The 21,057-nt window shown below is 34.5% G+C and overlaps 3 protein-coding genes across 5 annotated transcripts; all 3 read right to left on the bottom strand.

Moving 5' to 3' along the window:
- Nucleotides 1–292: 292 nt before the first annotated feature.
- On the bottom strand, nucleotides 293–12,646 carry LOC107906443 (mediator of RNA polymerase II transcription subunit 15a). 3 transcript variants are annotated; one of them, XM_016833430.2, is made up of 11 exons: nucleotides 12,375–12,646; nucleotides 12,140–12,186; nucleotides 11,462–11,583; nucleotides 11,269–11,380; nucleotides 11,077–11,182; nucleotides 10,601–10,792; nucleotides 9,891–10,433; nucleotides 8,085–8,155; nucleotides 1,834–1,914; nucleotides 854–1,558; nucleotides 293–686 (listed from the first exon to the last, which is right to left on the bottom strand). In XM_016833430.2, exons 1-11 carry the CDS (start codon nucleotides 12,385–12,387, stop codon nucleotides 462–464), a joined length of 2,217 nt encoding a protein of 738 aa, XP_016688919.2. In that variant the 5' UTR covers nucleotides 12,388–12,646; the 3' UTR covers nucleotides 293–461. The 3 variants fall into 3 exon arrangements, with proteins under 3 accessions (XP_016688919.2, XP_040949594.1, XP_016688918.2); XM_041093660.1 differs by having other exon boundaries at nucleotides 845–1,558; nucleotides 8,085–8,146; nucleotides 12,375–12,643; XM_016833429.2 differs by having other exon boundaries at nucleotides 845–1,558; nucleotides 12,375–12,642.
- A 2,096-nt stretch (nucleotides 12,647–14,742) lies between these two features.
- On the bottom strand, nucleotides 14,743–15,748 carry LOC107903236 (uncharacterized). Its single transcript, XM_016829276.2, has one exon. The coding sequence runs from the start codon at nucleotides 15,310–15,312 to the stop codon at nucleotides 14,953–14,955; it is 360 nt and encodes a 119-aa protein (XP_016684765.1). The 5' UTR covers nucleotides 15,313–15,748; the 3' UTR covers nucleotides 14,743–14,952.
- A 2,598-nt stretch (nucleotides 15,749–18,346) lies between these two features.
- Nucleotides 18,347–20,427, bottom strand: LOC107906433 (putative UPF0481 protein At3g02645). Its single transcript, XM_016833415.2, has one exon. The coding sequence runs from the start codon at nucleotides 20,348–20,350 to the stop codon at nucleotides 18,671–18,673; it is 1,680 nt and encodes a 559-aa protein (XP_016688904.2). The 5' UTR covers nucleotides 20,351–20,427; the 3' UTR covers nucleotides 18,347–18,670.
- Nucleotides 20,428–21,057: the final 630 nt, after the last annotated feature.

The raw sequence follows: 21,057 nt of genomic DNA, 5'->3' as shown, positions 1-21,057 counted from the left end.
AAACTAAATAAAATACTAGAATGGATAATATTTAATAAATATTAAATTGCATTTTATATTTATATTGAAATACACTTTTATTATAAAAAATCTTATTATTTAATACTAGATTATGCTTATAATTACACAGACAATTTGAATTATTAAAATTTATTAAAAAAAGCAATATATTCGTAGGAAAACATTGACAAACACAAATATTTTAGATATTCGAATGATGGTTTGGTCATAGTACGCAAATATATATAATTTCTCAAGCTAGAATAAGAAGATAAATTATCAGGACATCTAATGGATTACAAGGGAACAAGTTCCCTGGCTACTATTATTATTATTATTATTATAAAGAGAGAAACCAATGGTAATAAAAAGATCTTTCATCCTTTACCCAGAAATAAACTTAAAACAAAATTTAGGGGGGTGGGGTATAGAACTGAACCGGTCCTGCATATTCTAGTGCTTTAATATTGGTGGTTGAGGTTGAAAATGAAAAAAATGATGAGAGCTAATATAACTAATGCACTCAAATAACATCTCATTTTCTCAGCTCCACTCATTCCAGTTTGGGTAAAGAAATTTCTTGCATGCAGTCCTTGCTTTCTCATGGCGGCCAAATCCTCGCCGACTGAAGTGACTGCCTCATCAACCATGGTCACCACAGTTGCACTCAGTGATTTGGGTTTTGCCTGAACCATACAAAATAGTAATCAGCAACTGAGGGTTAATATGAACATCAGAAAGGAAAATAGATGATAAATTTCAAGGTGATTTCCCCCATTTCCTCATGAACAAAACTATCAAACCCAATCAAGAAAAAAGGAAAAAAAGCATGTGAATTACTAACCATGTTCACCTTGAGATCATGTGGCTGTTCTGCGATGTCCGGCTTGCCAAAATCAGTTGTCAAAGCATTACCACTAGTATCATTAACTTCTTTAAACCCTGGAAGTAAAGGTGGTATTGACATAATTGGCGGCACACCAATCCCAGCAGTGTCGGGGGCGTGGTATTCAGAACTTGCTTGCTCATAACCTGGAAGTTGGTTACTAGGGAGATTTTCTTGAAGAACTCCAGAATCAATATCTATTTGATGTAAATATGATAATTCATTTGTTTTAATCTTTGCAGGTGACTGCAGCTCATCAACCCGGTGCATACCTCGCTGTTGCAGCATTTGAAGAAGCTGCAGCTGCTGTAGCCTCGGCATTTGCTTCTTCAATTGCGGCATCTGAGCTGGTCTCATCATTGACGGAAACAGAGGGTTCATTTGATTATCGTGAGATTGTGTTTGATTACTTTCAGGTTGAGGCTGCTGCATGGAATGCATATGAGTTGGAAGAAGCTGTCCTTGCTGCAAAGCTGAGACAAGCTTCCTTGGCCTATTGGCAATTATAAATTTTCCTATCTGGTCCTCATACGAACTCAACTTGTCCTTGAAAGCCGGTACTATAGCAGCTCTGGAAATTGTTAAGAAAGATAGAATGCGCTCCAACATGGTCTTGAATAGTTTCATCTTCTCAAGCCGCGCTGACTTTGTCTGCTGTGGAAGAGAATCATGCTGGAAAATAGAATGCATAGAATTGTTTTTAACTGATGCAAGTAGAATAACAAACCACTATTACATCAGATAAGCATAAAGTGCAACCAGTAAACAGTGTGCCTAAAGGAAAGGGATTCAAGTAGCGCAATTAAAAAGCGGTATGGGATCGAAAGCTTCCTGATGTGTGGTGAAGTCCTCTCTGTATTCAAGTTAGAGATAAAGGGAGGCAGAGGTTCATGCAGATGGGTTCGATTACTCTTTGAAGGTTTGATTATGTGAAAGGATAAACCTACCTCTACCTGCAGCAACGTGGCAGAGATTTTCTCGTGCATCATATTTAATTCAGGGAAGTATGTCTCTTTCATGGCCTTGATCTGCAACATTAAATCAGGAACAGGATGGTTAGCCGACAACTAAACCACCCAATTCATCTAGAATTATGGTTTATTAGAAAAGTACAAAGATTTTTCAATTTTCTGATAAGCCGGTACTGATTTTAGTTAAATACAGAAGAAACATATGAATAAATGATGATTACTTTTAAATCAAGCATGCGAGACTTTTGTAGTAGTCCTTGGGCCTTAGGTTTCTTGCAAACACATCTTAATGGATCTTTCAAATGAAACCAAAAAGTTTAGAAGCTTTATTTCTTTCTTCTAAGAACATTTTGTTATTATTATATACAGTTTCTATGTCTGAATATGTGTTTATGGAATTTATTAATTTTTTATTTATGAAATCTATATATACCAAATGTTTTATTTTAAAAAAGGATTTTTTTTAAAAAATTTTTAGAAACTCAAATCATATAAATAGTTTTATTATGTTTCTTGCAAACACGTCTTAATGGATCTTTCAAATGAAACCAAAAAGTTTATAAGCTTTATGTTGCGCGGAAGCGTGTGAAAGAGTAAAATTATTGTACTGAAAAATCACACTAAGTTCAATTCCCAGGAAAGAGAGGTGGATCACGAGGATCGCTTACATACCAGATCTTTCCTAGCCAGAATATCCCTCTATCGTAATTTAATAGCACAATAAATCACTACAATGACACTTGTAAAATATGCAGAACAAAAATAAAGAACACTAGAATTTTAACGAGGTTCAGCAAATTTTGCCTACGTCCTCGGGCACTACCAAATATATTTCACTCCAAAAATACAAGTGAAAGTTTACAAATAGGGAGAGAGAACAATTGCCTTAAGTAGAGAATGGCAAGTGTGGGATGAAGAAAGTAAGAAATGGTTAGGCCTATTTATAGTTGAGGTTCAAGGATCAACTTGCAATGTCCCTATACAATTAGGGACCAAAATTGCAATTATCCCATGCCAACTTTTAACCCAACTTGCCAACCAATTTTACTTTCTACTTTCGGTGCCCACCCTTTTTGACTTTTCAAACAATGGGTGGGTTCCAATAATCTCCACCTTGAAGATTTGATTAGGATAATCTTATCTTCACACAATTCTTTCTGCCTTTGACAACAATACTTGATAGTGCCTTCTTCAACTGTTAAACTTGCAGGATATTAATCAAGTTCAAACAATGTTCGAACTTGGTTGCTGTTACCACCTTAGTCATCATATCTGCGGGATTATTTGCAGTCTTGATCTTCTGAAGACAAATTTTCCCCTCTTCAATAATTTCCCGCACAAAATGGAATCGTACGTCGATATGTTTTGTACGTGCATGATAGACTTGATTCTTTGCTAAATGAATAGCACTTTGACTATCACAATACACGTTAATATGCTCCTGAACCAACCCCAAGGTTTTAGCCATACCTTGTAACCAAATAGCCTCCTTTACAGCCTCTGTTACAGCCATGTACTCGGCTTCTGTGGTTGACAATGCAACTGTAGACTGTAGTGTAGACTTCCAACTTATTGGTCCTCCAGCAAGTGTAAACACATAACCGGTGGTTGATCTTCGCTTGTCCAAATCACCGGCATAGTCAGAATCAACGTACCCAATAACACCTTTACCAAGTGTATTATCCTGCTTGAACAGTAATCCAACATCCACGGTCTTCTGAATATACCGTAGAATCCATTTCACAGCTTGCCAATGTCCTTTTCCAGGATTATGCATATACCTGCTCACTATACTAACTGCCTGTGAAATGTCGGGTCTTGTACACACCATTGCATACATCAAGCTACCCACTGCATTAGAATACGGAACTTGCAACATGTATTCTCGTTCTGTATTCGTCGAAGGAGATAGTTGTGCAGAAAGCTTGAAATGAGAAGCCAACGGGGTACTTACAGGTTTGGTCTGCTCGTTCATGCCAAACTGCTGTAGTACTTTCTTCAAATACTGCTTCTGAGACAAGCTAACTCTGCCATGAGCTCTATCTCTACATATTTCCATGCCAAGAATCTTCTTAGCTTCACCTAGATCTTTCATCTCAAACTCGAGATTGAGTTGAGTCTTCAATCTCTCAATCTCAACTTTGCTCTTAGATGCTATTAGCATATCATCAACATATAAGAGCAAGTATATGAAAGTTCCTTCTTGTAGCTTCTGAAAATATACGCAATGATCAAATTTACTTCTTGTGTACCTTTGCCCTTTCATGAACTGATCAAATCGCTTGTACCACTGCCTCGGAGATTGTTTCAATCCATAAAGCGACTTTGTCAGTTTGCAAACCCAATTTTCTTTATCAGCAACATTGAATCCATCAGGCTGAGTCATATAGATTTCCTCTTCCAAATCACCGTGTAAAAATGCTGTCTTCACATCAAGCTGAACTAGTTCAAGATCGTATTGCGCAACCAAGGCTAGCAAAATTCGAATAGACGAATGCTTCACAACTGGAGAAAACACTTCATTGTAGTCTATTCCTTCTTTCTGAGCGTAACCCTTTGCTACCAATCTAGCCTTGTATCGAATTTCATTTTTACCAGGAAATCCTTCCTTCTTTACATATACCCATTTGCATCCAATTGCCTTCTTTCCCTTGGGCAGTCTCACCAACTCCCAAGTCCTATTTTTATGAAGAGACTGCATTTCTTCATTCATAGCTTGCTTCCACTTTACACCATCAGAGTTACTTATTGCTTCTGTGTAAGTGGAAGGAACATCATCATCTGCAATTGGAAGTGCATAGGCCACCATATCGTCAAAGCGAGCAGGCTTACGAATCTCTCTTCTTGGCCTCCTATATGCAATTGAATCTTGTTGCTGTAGAAGTTCTTGGGTCGAAACTTCTTCATCATTTGTTCTTTCAATATTAGCTGGATCATCATTAACCTTTTCAAACTCCACCTGCTGCAAAGTACTACTGGTTTTGTCATCCTTTTGTGAATCCTCGTTCTTCATCATGGTTGATTCATCAAAAGTTACATCTCTACTGAAAACAATCTTCCTTGTATCAGGACACCAGAGACGGTATCCTTTTACACCACTAGTTATACCCATGAATAATGCTTTCTTTGCTCTTGGGTCTAACTTAGATTCTTTTACATGATAATATGCAGTGGAACCAAAAACATGTAAAGAATCATAATCAGTAGCAGGTTTACCAGTCCACATCTCCATAGGAGTTTTTCCATTTATTGCAGCTGATGGCAATCGGTTAATTAGATGGCACGCATATGTAACTGCCTCAGCCCAAAATTCCTTGCCCAATCCAGCATTGGACAACATACATCGAACTTTCTCCAGTATAGTCCGATTCATGCGTTCTGCCACCCCATTCTGCTGTGGTGTATCTCGAACAGTGAAGTGTCGCACAATGCCCTCATCTTGACATACTTGTAGAAATGGATCATTTTTGTACTCAGTACCATTATCTGATCGAAGTCGTTTGACCTTTCGACCTGTCTGAGTCTCCACCATCTTCTTCCACTTCAGAAATGCATCCAAAACTTCATTTTTTCTTTTCATTAGATACACCCATACTTTTCTTGAATAATCATCAAGAAAAGTGACAAAATAGTGCATACCTCCCAAAGAAGCCACTTTGGTAGGTCCCCACACATCACTGTGAACATAGTCCAGAATTCCTTTCGTATTGTGAATTGCTGAACCAAATTTTACCCTCGTCTGCTTGCCCAGAACACAATGTTCACAGAATTCCAATTTGCAAGAATTTGCACCTTTCAACAAGCCTTGCTTCGCCAAAGTCTGCAAAGCTTTTTCACCAGCATGTCCCAATCGCCTATGCCATAACCTGGTAGCCTCTGAATCTACATCTTTCACAGAAGCTGTTGATGTTGATCCAATAACTGTACTTCCATTTAAATAGTACAAGTTATTTCTTCTAGTGCCTTTCATCACCGTCAATACCCCAGCTACTACCTTTAGTAATCCATCTCTCAAAGTGATTGTGAGCCCTTTAGATTCTAGGGCCCCTAATGAGATGAGATTTTTCTTCAAGCTGGGTACATAGCGAACATCTGTCAGAACTTGGATTGAGCCGTCATGGTTCTTCAATTTGATTGTACCTACACCCATTGTCTTACAGGCACTATCATTGCCCATAAAAACAACTCCACCTTCTAGTTCTTCAAGACTAGAAAACCAGTCCTTATTAGGACACATATGGTAAGTACATCCCGAATCCAATATCCACTCATCCGTTTGACATGCCATTGCCATGCCAACCAAGCTAAAGTCTGACTCCTCATCATGCTCCGCTACACATGCATTAGAAATAGACTTGCCCTTTTGTAACTTAGGACAATTCTTTTTCCAATGCCCTTTCTCACGACAAAAGGCACATTCATCTTTGGCGGGTCTCCCTTTGGACTTACCCCTTCTACCAGGTTTGCTGCTGTGTGAACGACCTCTTACTGTTAAGACTTCTGCAGTTGTATCTCTGTGATCTCTTTTATCTTTCTTTCGAGTCTCAGATCTATACAACGCACTACAGACTGCATCAAATGTGATTGAATCTTTCCCATGAAGCAATGTGGTGGTAAGATGATCATATTCATCAGGAAGGGAATTCAACAACAATAATGCCTTGTCTTCATCTTCAAATTTCTCATCCAAATTTAGCAAGTCTGCTAAAATTTTATTGAATGAGTTCACATGGTCATTCATCGACATACCGGGTGCATACGTGAACCGAAAAAGTTTCTTTTTCATATAAAGCCTATTTTCAAGACTTTTCGTTAGAAACTTTTCTTCCAATGTATCCCACAGCTTCTTCGCTGATGTCTCCATCATGACGGAGTACTTCTGCTCTTTGGCCAAACATAGGCGGATTGTACCACACGCCTGTCTATTGATCTTGGCCCACTCCTTGTCATCCATCTTGTCAGGTTTTTCTTCAAGGGCTATATCCAGCTCTTGCTGACATAAGACATCCAGGATCTCACACTGCCACATACCAAAATTATTGGTACCGTCAAATTTCTCTACTTCAAATTTTGCATTTGTCACAGTAGTCCTTGCTGATGACGATGCTGCTGCCATTTTTCTCCTCAATCCCAACTACTGTATACGTGAACAGTACCGTATACGTGAATAGTGCCGTATACGTGAATAGTATCGTATACGTGAATAGTGCCGTATACGTGAATAGTACCGTAAACGGTCGTATTCCCCAAGTACGAACCTGGCTCTGGTACCAATTGTTGCGCGGAAGCGTGTGAAAGAGTAAAATTATTGTACTGAAAAATCACACTAAGTTCAATTCCCAGGAAAGAGAGGTGGATCACGAGGATCGCTTACATACCAGATCTTTCCTAGCCAGAATATCCCTCTATCGTAATTTAATAGCACAATAAATCACTACAATGACACTTGTAAAATATGCAGAACAAAAATAAAGAACACTAGAATTTTAACGAGGTTCAGCAAATTTTGCCTACGTCCTCGGGCACTACCAAATATATTTCACTCCAAAAATACAAGTGAAAGTTTACAAATAGGGAGAGAGAACAATTGCCTTAAGTAGAGAATGGCAAGTGTGGGATGAAGAAAGTAAGAAATGGTTAGGCCTATTTATAGTTGAGGTTCAAGGATCAACTTGCAATGTCCCTATACAATTAGGGACCAAAATTGCAATTATCCCATGCCAACTATTAACCCAACTTGCCAACCAATTTTACTTTCTACTTTCAGTGCCCACCCTTTTTGACTTTTCAAACAATGGGTGGGTTCCAATAATCTCCACCTTGAAGATTTGATTAGGATAATCTTATCTTCACACAATTCTTTCTGCCTTTGACAACAATACTTGATAGTGCCTTCTTCAACTGTTAAACTTGCAGGATATTAATCAAGTTCAAACAATGTTCGAACTTGGTTGCTGTTACCACCTTAGTCATCATATCTGCGGGATTATTTGCAGTCTTGATCTTCTGAAGACACTTTATTTCTTTCTTCTAAGAACATTCAAGTACTTATAACCAAACTAACAAGTCAATCAGAAAATATCTGAATTTCTTTCTAATTCTTCCGTTTCATAGTTTCCGTAAAGAGACACATCACAACATACTCAGGGTTCAGGGGTTTTACCTTCTTAAACCAAGTTGTAAGCATAATTATTACCTGTAGGAGAATGGGCCAAGATAGTTTTTACCTTTTGATAGACCTCTTCTTGCCAATCACCCCCATTAGAATGTCCTGTTTGAGCTGTGGAATCTAAAGATACTAAAAGAAGATAAAGAATAATGAAAATTTTTGGAGCAAGAAGAATTACAAAATCATAATTTAAATGGAAGAAAATTGGTTATACAAAAAAATACATGATTTTGTTGCATGTCTAAAAGAACATTGAAATAAATACCTTATGGAAGAGGGGTAAATTTGAGCAGAATATGACCAATTCTCAAAGAAAATTAAGGTGCACATAGCATAGAAGGGGAGACGCAGGGATCATAATGCAGTCAATAAAGAATTCTTAAGTCATAAGATTCCATCAGACACACCACGGGTACAACAGAAAAGCATTTGAAGAAACCATTAAACATTTTGGACTTGAATATATGAGAAGGTTTTATTGCTAGTTTTTGCAACTATCCATGCATATCCAAGTTTTTTAGGTTATCCATTAAAAAGCATGCTCCCTGCAATCCCATTCAAATGCCTTTTCCTTTTGGGATATTCCAAGATCTATGTCTACTCCACTAAAGCAGAAATTCTGTAAAGTTTCCATTGTGATACACAAAAGATCAAGTCAGAGTTCAAACATCATTCTTAACTATCAAGGCTAGTTTAAAGCTAACTATTTGCCACCTACATCTAAGTTCAGTTGGAATATGAATAAATGATTGGTAAGTTTAAGTGAGAAGGAAGACCTAAAATAAGTTAAATATTTTCTGCTATTGACCTATTAAACCACTGAAAGCTAAATCTGGTAAGCTAATAAGGGTGAATCAGACTAAGCATTAAAATGATTTGTGGAACAAATTAGCCACAAGGGATGTACAGTTCAGATATAAAACTTAATTAATTCTGCAGCACAAATCTCATGTCTCAGCGGAAGCAGTGAAACTGAGCCAAGACACCTCTAAAACAATCGAGTTTTGACACCCTTTAGACCATTTCATGCAGGAAAGAACTGCCTCGCTGTAATCACTTGCTTATCTGGACATTCTTTGTGCATCCTTCTCCAAACAAAACTCCTAACATTTGCAAGCATGTTTACCCTCTAGTTTGATGCAAAACCAGTAACAAGCCGATTTCAAGGCCTGCAATCTCCTAATCATATATTTCATGTTGAGCTCCATGTTGGGAATATCCTGAAAGTTAGATTACTAGGAAGAAAAAAGATACAAACGTTGGAAAAAGGAATTGAGTGGAACCAACCTGACATAATCAAACAAACTGCTAAAAATTTCAGACTATTCTAAATTTGAAATGAATTTGAAGGCATGGACATGTTTAGTTGAGCTCAATAACTCACTGCAAAATTTTCTCCTTTTTAAAATTAACCAGCAAAACATGACCACTTCTTTCCTTTACACGGTAAACAATTTTAACTCATTCCTGAAAAAAGTTCTATATTCAATAGGACAACTCAATGAATGAAGGAGAAAGAACTGTTTGTCAAAGTGAATAGATTAATCCAGTAGTTCCTTCATGGTTTAACAAAACCGTTGCACAATTACTGCAGCAAAGCATTAACGGTGACATGATAGCAAGGTCACAGCAGTTAAGACCTCACAATGATAAGGGCGACAACAATGTTTCAGGAAAATTGTGTAGTTGATGCAAAACAAAAGCATCAACTATGAAAATTGTGTAGTTGGTGTATAAGAGGAAAGAGAATTCAGGGCTATCTGAGGAAATATTTAGAGATCAGTTAAATAACACAATATCAGAAAGCAACAAAGAAATAAGGCAAAGAGCAACAGTATGTAACTGCAAAAATTCAAAAACATACTTGATGATGTCTCCGGAACAGCTCTCTGTGATTGATACAACTGCTGTTGCTGATCTATCAAATTTTGTGATTGAAGCAAGGAACTTGATGTTTGACCTGATGCTTGAAGTCTCTGCTGCATATTTTGTTGTACTTGATTGGGCTGCTGTTGCAAACCCAACTGTTGCCGCAACTGAGTAGGCTGTGATTGCATCTGAGACATCAGTTGCTGCTGCTGTTGTGGCTGCTGGGATGTCTGTCCTTGAGTTGGCAGTAAATTAGGTGCAGTCTGCTGCGTTTGTTGGAGTGCAACCTTGGGCTGGGATAGCATGTGTAAAGATTGTTGATTAGTTTGCATGCTTGAGTTACCCGACTGGGTTCCGACCAATTGCTGCTGCTGTTGCTGTAGTCCTGAAATATTACTCTGAGGACCCAACTGTTGCTGATGCATATTTGAAAGGTTGTTTTGTTGAGCCATTAACTGCTGCTGCTGCTGTTGTTGCTGATGCATATTTGAATGGTTGTTTTGTTGAGCCATTGTCAGGTCTGCACAATCCACAGATGCTACAAGAAATTGTATAAATGTTAGAAAAAAAATATTATCTTCTTTGGACCCCTATCTATGATGTCGTAAAACTGCAGGACAGATGATTTAGAAAGACTTAAAAATAAGGAAACATCCTAATATGGGGCTGAAAAATATTATAATCTAAAAAAACCAAAACACATACTTGACCGTATCGTAGGCGTTTGTTCAGAGATATACAGCGCTGGTAAAGGAGGCCACTGTTTTGGGAAGATAACGTCAGGTCCATCTTTCCCTGGAAGGTCATATATGTTGACTTTGCCCTTCATATCATTTGGAATGTTCTGGTGTGATAGCCCTTCACCGTGAACTTGTTCTGACTGCATGCTCTGGGAACCTACCCAATACAAGAAGCGGAAGATACACAAATATCAAACATGTAAAAGACATAAAAGGACCACAAATTCATTTGGAACACCACAGACATGCAGGGGAATTCATGGAAGGAAAAAGTGTGTAGCATTTCCCATTTTGTCGCCATTACAACACATATTGCCACCAAAATAAATGATGTACCAGTGTTATAATACTACTAACACTACTGTCATTGAAGTAGAACAACAAATTGAATATAAGATCAATACTTAACTAGTGCGAGATAACATCACTGGTCTCGGATACCTGGATTATGAAGATTATTGCTACATTGACCAGAATTCTGTACAATGTTCTGAGATTGGGTCTCCTTTTGAAGCAACTTCAGAGATATTCTCCTTACATAATCGAACTGAAATTAGAGATCAATAAATTAATTGTTCATAGTTAAACATATATATATGATTATACAAATCATGGATATGCGGATCAATCTACCTGGTTACTTGCTGCATTGTAAGTTTTTTCTTCAAATGCTTCAACAGTTTTTCTGAGTTCATTTAATTTGTCTTCCCCAGAAGATCGAAGGTGCCTCTTCAGCGTATCGAACCTAAAACAATCATGCAAAGGCTAAAATTAAGTGCACATGTTCAGATTTTGAACATAAACAATACCAAAATTCTTGCATTACATCTTGTTCACAATAATTCTTTCTCGTAAATCACTCCGTAATTGGGTTCTCCAATCTCCTCTCCCCATTGCGGGCTTCTCACTTGCAGATGTAGGCTTCAAGTTGTTGCCATTCATTAATGTCTAACAAAAAAAAAAGGCAAGACAAAAAATAAAAAAATAACGAACCACGAATGCATTACCAAATCAGGTTACATTAAACTTGTTTTATTTATTTATTACAATATCATGGGTGTAGAAGAGGGATGACGAACTTATATTTCCTAAATGCCAACTTTAAGTTTTAAATAGGTATTGTATATGCCTTTTAATCTCTCCTCAACTCTCAAATAGAAAGATAATGCATTTTAACACATTCAAACACACGACTTTTTACACTAACAAGAACACCATTAAGACTCAATCAACTATTTATTCATATTTAATTAATAACCAATTTATCAAGGTACATGATTTTGACTACCTCGTTACTAATAAAATGTGGTGGTAAAACTAACCAATAACTCAACCTTTAACTATTTTGAAAAAAAAATAACCATTACATATGTATTATATGATACATGAAATTATATTATTAAGTTTAATGATTAATCATATATAAAACTATGAAAACATATCACTTTAATCAATCATGAAATGAAATAAGAGAAAAATACGTAGAAAATAGTTGTAAAATGACCTCTTGATCATGATCTGTAGTCTCTCGACAAGTCTCTTTTTCACAATCTGTAAAAAATTAAAGAGAAGGCAAAATTATATATATATATATATATAAATACAAACTGTTAGGAGAAATGTTAAAGAAGTAATTAAAATATTAAAATTATTGTTTAGAGAAATCAAAATGTATAAGGAAGGGGGTAATTAGTTAAAACAATAAAAAATAAAAGCAACTTAAGATTAAGAAGACGTACCTCTATAATCCATGAGCAGAAACTAAAAAGCTGTTTGGATGGATTTGCTGATTTGATCAAACTCCAAACAAAAGAGAGAAACGATGTATCTAGTTTGGTGCAAGAAATGCGTGTTGATCACTTGATGTCAGTATTTATAGAGGAAATTGGAAAAAAAGGGGGGAGATTTGAGAGTGTTTTAGTTGTTTATGGTTTCCATCAAGTTTGTTGATGGAATAAATCTATATAATGGGAAACATAAATAAAGATGATATCGACTTGGGAGTTTTCTGTTGGGATACATACTTTAAATTAGGGATTTATAATGGGTTTATAGATTCAGATAATATTTAATACAGATATTTAGCAAATTCCAGGGTTAACAGATTATCGTATTTCAATCGTAGCAATCTTGATTTAATATGATAATAATATACTTTTATGAATTCAAATTCCTAAGTTGAAAGATGTGGGTGAATAACATTAGGATAAAACATCAAATAACTCCTGAAATATTTTATTGCTGGCCAAGCAGCCGATATCTGACGTTTGAATGCTTGTTTTGTCAGGATTTTGTTCCTATAGAATTTAGATTCTCAGTCTCACACCCAATTATTGTACGTTGGAAAATATAAGTTCCAACTTGAATATAAAATTACTGGACTAATAATGTCTGCAAAAATGACAACATTCAATTTAAATAGATATGAAGATGTACATTATTTGACCTCTAAACAATTTCAGCCATTTTCTAGATGTATTCTTGTAAATGCAAATAATTCATAATTTAAATCATTTTTAAAATGAATTCTTTGTTATATTTTAATAAAAAAATTTGTTATTTCAACCGAAATACAATGAGCAAAAGGGTTATCCATTTAATCTTATTTAATTAAGGAATAATGATCTATTTGGTCTTTTAATTTTATAAAAATTTCATTAATTTTTCATTTTTTAATCTTTAAATTTACCTTTTTTTGTTAAATCACCCTAAAAATGGATGAATGCATATATGTGAATTGTATGTGGATGACACGTTAGCATTTATTTAATTTTTAAAAATTTAAAATTTCAAAAAATTATTTTTTTAAATTAAAAATCATTAAAATTATTAAAAATTATAAAAATTATATATTTTAAAAATTTTAAAAAATTAGTTAAATATTAACATATCATTCACATCAACAAAGTTAAACTTTAACTTTTTTTATTTATTTTAAGGTGATTTAAAAAAATTTTAAAAACTAAAAAAACAAATAATTAAATAAAAAATTAATAAAATTGAATTACCAAAAAAGTTATTATAGATTTAATTAATGATTTCTAAATACACCAATAATTGGGTAAAATAGTCGCTTTCTTAAATTCTTGGAAAAGGTGGATCGTGGTCCCTCTATATAGTAATCCTCAATGGATAAGGATTGAGGACATTTTATTATTATATTTTTAAAGTGTTAAAAGATATTTTAGATTAGGTTGAAATGTACCACAAGTATATGTAATTTTCAAAAATTAAGAATTTAGTCTCTTTACTTTTATTTTATTAAATTTGATCTTTTTATTTTTTAAATTTTAAAATTCAAGTCCAAATGTTAATACTGTTATTATTTTGTTAAATTTAAATTAATTACAAAATTATTTTTTAATTACATAGCTACTAAATGAGTATTTTTTTTAATTTCAAAAAATGCCACAACAATAAATTTAACAAAAAAATTAACCGTGTTAATGGTTGGATTAATGATGTTAACAGTTGAACTTAAATTCTGACATTTAAAAAATAGAAGGATTAAATTTAATGAAATAAAAGTACAAGAACTAAATTTTTAATTTTCAAAAAGTAGAGAGACTTAGATTAAAATATATATCGTTAACATTGGTGCAATTAATAATGATGTAGGAGGCCGGCATTGATTAGGTTTGATCCCCGCCTATTTTAAATATGATTATTTCACTCATCCAGGTATCCCCTATAACTTTCGTTTTCTTAATCAAAGGTTGAACAAGAATGCCTTGTTTATTGTTTATGGTGTAGTTAACAACTAATTAACATAATTTTATCAAACATGATTAAAGGCCTCTATTTTCGAATATATGAATGAAAATTTGGCAATTAGATTCACATGCCTCCTGTTCAGTGGGCTGACACAGCATGCAATCATGATCCACTTATATGTTCTCTTTTTGCCACATATCACCACCGTTTGAACTCTGATTTTGTATTGTTTGTGTTGCATCAAATATATTTTATTTTTCATTTTTTAAAATTTTGACAATGTTATATTTAAATAAACAGATCATATTTATTTGTTTCAGATTCATGTTTAATTTGTATACTACATTCCATGTATATCTTATAATCTACCTTAAACATAACAAGAGACATAAATTCAGGGGGAAAAAAGCCAGAAACATATATTTTTTAATATATAATATCCGAAAGTAAGCAAAAAACAAAAAAAAAACGAACAATTACAGAAAGAAAATAAATCCGAAATTCACCGCTCCCCTGAATAATCCCCGTCGGTTTAAAAGTTTGAACATCTCTTATATACAGAAAGAACTCAAAATTCTGAATTGAAGAAGACCTAAAAGATGATCAAGAAACCGTCACTCCATTAGCAGAGGTGTTGAGTGAACTAAACCTTGAAGGTTTGGGGTGGAAATTGCGCCTCCTTTGAAGATCGATGTGGGTGGAAGAAGGTCTAATGATCTGCATCAGAAAGGCTTTGATCAAGCTTGATTTCGACGATGACGATGATACGTTAGACATCATCAACATCATCGCCGCCTTCGACTGACGCTCCCTCTGTCTATTAACATGGGGCGTCGCCGCCGATTTGCTTGAAACTCTATCCGAATTCCTATGGAGGCTGCACCTGAAAGACCCAGGGTGATTGGTCGGAGAGCAAAGGCAGACCCGAGTTGAAGAATGCGACGACGAGCTCTTGCTTGCCATTGCAATCGATTTGTTTCTATTTCTTGAACGAACTTCTGTGGTCTTACGCTAAAAGAAATATTTAAGCTTGGCTTTCAAGTTTCAAGAAGCTGTGTGAGGGGGTTTCTTTAACCTATTGACGATGTTGATTTACCAAGTAGACCTTTGTATTTATCTAACATTAGGATATGATAAGATGGTGTTTTGGTCATTACGTGTGTGAATTGGTTAATGTCGATGTTAATTAATTTATGTAGTAAATTGAAGTTCGATTCTGGTCATCTTTAGCCATTTGATAACGAGTGCGGAGTAGTGTAGTGTAGTAAATTACTAATTGCTTAGCTTCCAAGTCAGAGCCAAAGCCGAAAAGCCATGGTGACTATTGAATAATATGGGGGCGTAGCTGAAGGGGCCGGGGGCTTGGCCCAAAATTTCAAACTCTTTAGCATCTATCAATAAAAAAGGGAATATTTCTATGTTTGGCCCCTCCAAAGTTTATGCTCTTTGGCACCTTTTAGCATGCCTAATATAAAAAAAAGTAATTATATTTTTCACATTTCACTTATTAATTTAATTTATTTTTCACATATCACTTATTAATGTAAAATTATTTTACGTCTATCTGTTGTATACATAAAAAATTATATTTATTGAACATAAAATTAGTTAAATCAGTAATTTTTTTATTTCTGACCTAAAAAAGTATTTTTTTATTAAAAATATTCTCATATTAATATTTATATATTTTATTATAACAAATGTATTATTATAAAAAAATAATTTGAGTTGGACCAAATTAATTCAATTTTCTGAAACGAATAAGCCCATCATATGCTTGTCTGGCCCATTAGGGTGGGAAAGTCGAGGGAAATTACAAATTTGTGCTGTCATATCATATGAGATTTTTCTTTAGATGTTTTTGTTCTTTTGGAGAGCTTAAGACAATAGAGGAATTTTTGTTGCAAAATGTTGTGTATTGTTTTGATATAAGATTATAATTTAGTAATATCACTATTTTTCTAATATCAATAATTTCAAGTATATTTTATAATTTATACTTTATGTTGATTATATATAACAGATGAGATAAAACCCTAAAATCTTACAAATAGCAAATGTGGGAAGCCAAAACTTGGAGCAGAAGAAAATAGAGTACCCTAAATAATAAAAAGAGATACAAGAATGTCAAATGAAGAAGAAAAATAAATAGTGTGCTTGGTTGGTTGTAATAGCCAACTAAATCATGCGTGATTCGGTCGTTTCCCTTGATGGAATTTGGTATTCAATGGAATTACTCTTCAGGATTTATTCAACGTTTTCTATTCTGAGCTCTCCTTCGGAATGGCTCATTTGATGCTCTAAAGAATAGACAAAAGTTTTATAAATACCCTTCAAGATTTCATCCTTTCCAAATCAAATTTCAACAATATTCACTACCACATTTCAGCAATATTCATTACTACCAAAACCCAAACCAGAAAAGAGAGAGAGAGAAAGCGTGGATAGTTTTTATAAATTTATGATATTCTGGTGGTTTTTAAGAAATAAACAAATGAAAAAAGAGAGAGAGAGAGAGGAGGAATACTTGGGTGAAATTTTGGGATGTAGGTTAGTGACATGGTGGAGGAAGGAGAAGGCCACGGCGACTGTTGCTAAAATCTGAAAACTTCATTCCACAATCTGCAAATGAAGGTTACAAACTTGGGAAGATGGAGCTTTCTCTAATGCATGATCTCTTTTTGGGTTGAGGAAATAACCAGCCATCTCCTTAGATGTATCAAATCTGACCAAACACTTTAATTTGTGTGAAGATTTTTTTTTTCTGTTCGATTTTGCGTGGAAAAGTAATTATAATAAATATGTTATTATGTAAAATATACGGTATATGTTTGCTTTTTTTTTTAATTGAACGAAGGTTTTATTATATTATTTTAATATGAAACATTTTATAAATTTTAATATATTTTTTAAATAACGTTTTATAGTTATTAAATAATTTTTTAATAGTTTATAATAAATCTATTACTAAATTAATTTTTTATAATTAGAATATTATTTTATAATAAAAGAGTCAAACTTATATATATATATTTTTATCTATCCCTTACAAATTCCTTTTAACACATTCAATCAACTAAATAATGTACTATTTTATTTCCCATTTATTACATTTCATTCAACTATATTATATAATATTTTTTTATATTATATATTTTAATTTTATAATTCATGCCTCTTCTAAAAAAGAAATAAAAATTTCCTCCGAAAACTTTTATATAAATATGCTCATAAACATCAATTCTATACAGCAATAATACTGTAAATACAGTTCATCAAGATTATAATACAAGTTGAGTAGTGGTTTTCAAGTCTCATAGTCGATTTGGGTCGTAATGTTGTTGAACAGAAAATAGCTAGAGAATCGAAATTACTATTTCATTTCTTTATCTTTACCAGAGATGTTTGACACATACAACCAAAACAAATTAAAGCCTTAAGTTATTAGGGAGACTGAATACTGATTCACACAATGATTTGGGTATAATTTCTTTTTTGGGGGGGGGGAGGATTTTGACTCAATTTGACTTGTATTATTATTTAATTATAAAATTCAATATACTAATACATTTTTTAATATTTATAGATATTAAATTGAAAGACAGATGTTTTGAGTCAAAATACTGATCTGGAACTATACAAACAACAGATATTTTGGGCTTCCAAACCTAATTCGATTTATACATATATATAAAGGTAGTGTTTGAGCATCAATTGATGATATATGTTTCATATAGGACTTTGTTAGATACGTCTTATCCTCAAATAATTAGGTTTCCCACTTTGGGTCTCTCTCATGCTTACGAGAACTTTAATTTAATCTTTGACATAAAGCATATTAATTAGAAGATTAGGCTTTTGGTTTTGGACCTCCGCACTTTTCATAGCAAATTGGTACCTTGTTTGCTTTTAAGCGCCATAGCTGGAGAACAGTCATTGGATAATTTTATTTAGAAGCAGCCGAGGATTAATGAAGAAGCCAACAAACATTGTCATCATTACAAATTTAGTATATTTTATACCTTGGAATGAAAGCAAAAGGAAATTAAAAGCACACAAAACCATACTTTTTATATTTAACCTACTTTTTAACACTATACATTGGAATCTGCAGTAAAAATAAATAAATAAACAAATCATCAGTAAATTTCAAAAGTTCAACCCACATCTTTTAAGGAAAAATTATACCCTATCAATCTGACTAAATCTTGGGTTCATGATTAACACATATTCAATAGGAAGAAAAAGAATCACACACAAATTAACCAAAATGAAGAGAGAAAGAGCGTTAATGTTTACCGATGGGGATGGAAATTACTGATCAGTCATTGGCATCGGCGGCATCGATACGGAAAACCCGACTGCAACTATAGACCGAGCAAAAAGCTTGCAGTGTCATCAACAACAATAGCAAAATTGCAGCCAAGAACGTAAGGATCTGCCAAGAACCAAACACATAAGATTTCATCATGTTTCTAGCTTTGATGTTCCATCGTCCATTGTGATACTTGTTGACCTCTTCGATCGTCTTATCGAGAGAAGGAACTTTGGTCAACCTGATTGACTTGCTCATCCCATTCCAAACATCTGCAGCTTCTTCATCGCTCTTCAAGTGATTCAAGATGATCCCTTTCTCCCTCAGCAGCTTCACGTCGTCTCCCGTGTCGATGATCCCATTCATCATCTCGGTGTAACGCGTGAAAACCAGTGGCCCCGATGCATTCGATGCTTCGTATGCTACTAAGTTCCTCAATATCACCTCGGTGTTGACATCTAAGCTGATGGTGGGGAGGTATAAAGTGAAAGTCTTGGGATCAAACGTAATGGATGAGATGTTGCCTGTTGTGGGCAAAAAACGAACCCCAGAATCTGAAAGCTCAGAAACTGAAGGAATCGTAATCTCTTCCACTAATGGTGGCTTGTCAGCACTCGATTCTTCATCTGATTTGGCGCCTTCACTATCTCCTCCATTGAAGAAAAGTTCCATAGGCTGTTTCAAGATTGAAAACCCTGGAAGTTTACTGAGGACCGTCCAAGGCAACTTGAATATGAGTTTGATTGGTTTTGAAGATAAAATCTTCTTGATGAGACGTATTGGACCCTTGTTTAGGTTTGATAACAGGTTCCATATCGCGCATAGGACTTTCTGAACGTAACCAGGGTCCTGATCCTGGGATGATTCTCGTTTGCCTTTGTTGGTCTCATTTGGATCTTCAAGCTCGGATATCTCGGACGTCGTTCGAATTTGGATTTTAGGCACGATCCTATCATACAAACAATCTAGCAAGGGAGATGCTTCGGAAAGATGGATCTTGGGCAATACCTTCATCATCTTGAAGGGGGAGAGCTCCTTGCATAGTCCAGTTATCATCGACAGCAATAGATCATCAGCTTGTTCAAGCGATGCGGATTGAACTTCCAGTATCTTTCTCAACACAAATAGAGGAATCTGATTCTCAAGCATCATTATATCTCTAAGGATCGCGTTATGGGCAGATTTCCGACCTGCATAATCAACCAAATGCGACATCCTTGAAGAAACCCTGGTAAGCGACTTACCTTCTTTCATGGCATAGATTTGAAGGAACTCGAGCAAGAAGGAAGCGTCAATGGCCACCATCCATCCCAGAGTTTCATTGTTGAAGTCTAGTAACTTATGGTAGCATGCTCGGATCTTGGGCGCTAGCCTCTTGAGTTGCTCAACAAGATCATCAAACTGGAGATTGTTGTGGAGTAGGATATTTTTCTGGGTTCTTTTAGCAGCATCGATCTTATATCTCTCCATCTCGTACAGCTCAGGACGCCAGTAGTGGTAAGGACCAATGGCGACCAACTGTGGGGTGTATGAATCCGGATCACTCGAGAAAAGGGTTTTGGGGACATTGAAAATGCTGACGGGGATTTCATGGTCATCTTCAAGCTCTACCTCCAGTGTTCGACGGATTTTAATCACCCATCGATTCTCATCAAAGCTTGGAATAATAGTGGAGCTTGCAGCCATAGTGTTTATAATTAGGTGTAAGCTTTTTTCTTTTTTCTTTTGGTACAATGGAAGTAAGGGGGTTGAGTGATAGACTTAAAGAGGATGCCCCTTTAATTTATAACAAGGAAAATGGTGCAAATTTATAAACAACCTTATCAATATCATTAGGTCTGGCACCAACTTTGGCTTCAGCTTTAGCTTCGTTTATGTTTCTTTATTATTATTATTATTTTTTTGGTATGAATTAAGAAAATGAAAAATGCTTTCCTCATTTTCTAATATACGCGGTACTTTGTTCTCCAATACCATTCATTTGCGTATGCCTACGTCTTGATAGCAAATGATGTGCATCTCAATTGTCAAAAAATACTAAAAGAATAAATAAATCACCTCTAAATTTCGAAACTTTCCAATTAACTCATTTCGTGAGTCACTTCCTTAACTGTTCTATTACATGTTACTGTTTGGGTGCAACACATGTAATTTTATTATTTTTATTGCATAGTTTTAATTTTCTTTTTATTTGTTTATAAATAAATATAAAAATAGATAATCTTTTAATTTTAACAATTAACAATAAATATATATAAATATGTTCTTGATTAAGTACCGCAAATAAAATAAAATTTTATATTTCATAAATAGTTTATTTTATCTAAAACTTGATAATAAAAAAATTATTGACAAATAAATGATTGGAGAAGTAATCCGGACGAATATTGTTA

The sequence above is a fragment of the Gossypium hirsutum genome, chromosome D05, assembly GCF_007990345.1.
Source record: "Gossypium hirsutum isolate 1008001.06 chromosome D05, Gossypium_hirsutum_v2.1, whole genome shotgun sequence".
Lineage (NCBI taxonomy): Eukaryota > Viridiplantae > Streptophyta > Magnoliopsida > Malvales > Malvaceae > Gossypium > Gossypium hirsutum.
This window is presented reverse-complemented; position numbering and strand designations above follow the sequence as displayed.

Excerpts from the sequence above, each read along its gene's own strand:
- LOC107906433 (XM_016833415.2), bottom strand. The coding sequence starts at position 20,350 with ATGGCTGCAAGCTCCACTATTATTCCAAGCTTTGATGAGAATCGATGG.
- LOC107903236 (XM_016829276.2), bottom strand. The coding sequence starts at position 15,312 with ATGGCAAGCAAGAGCTCGTCGTCGCATTCTTCAACTCGGGTCTGCCTT.
- LOC107906443 (XM_016833429.2), bottom strand. Across the intron at positions 11,381-11,461 it reads AGAATTATTGTGAACAAGAT|GTTCGATACGCTGAAGAGGC; the intron begins GTAATGCAAGAA and ends TGATTGTTTTAG. Across the intron at positions 10,793-11,076 it reads CAATAATCTTCATAATCCAG|GTTCCCAGAGCATGCAGTCA; the intron begins GTATCCGAGACC and ends TGTATTGGGTAG.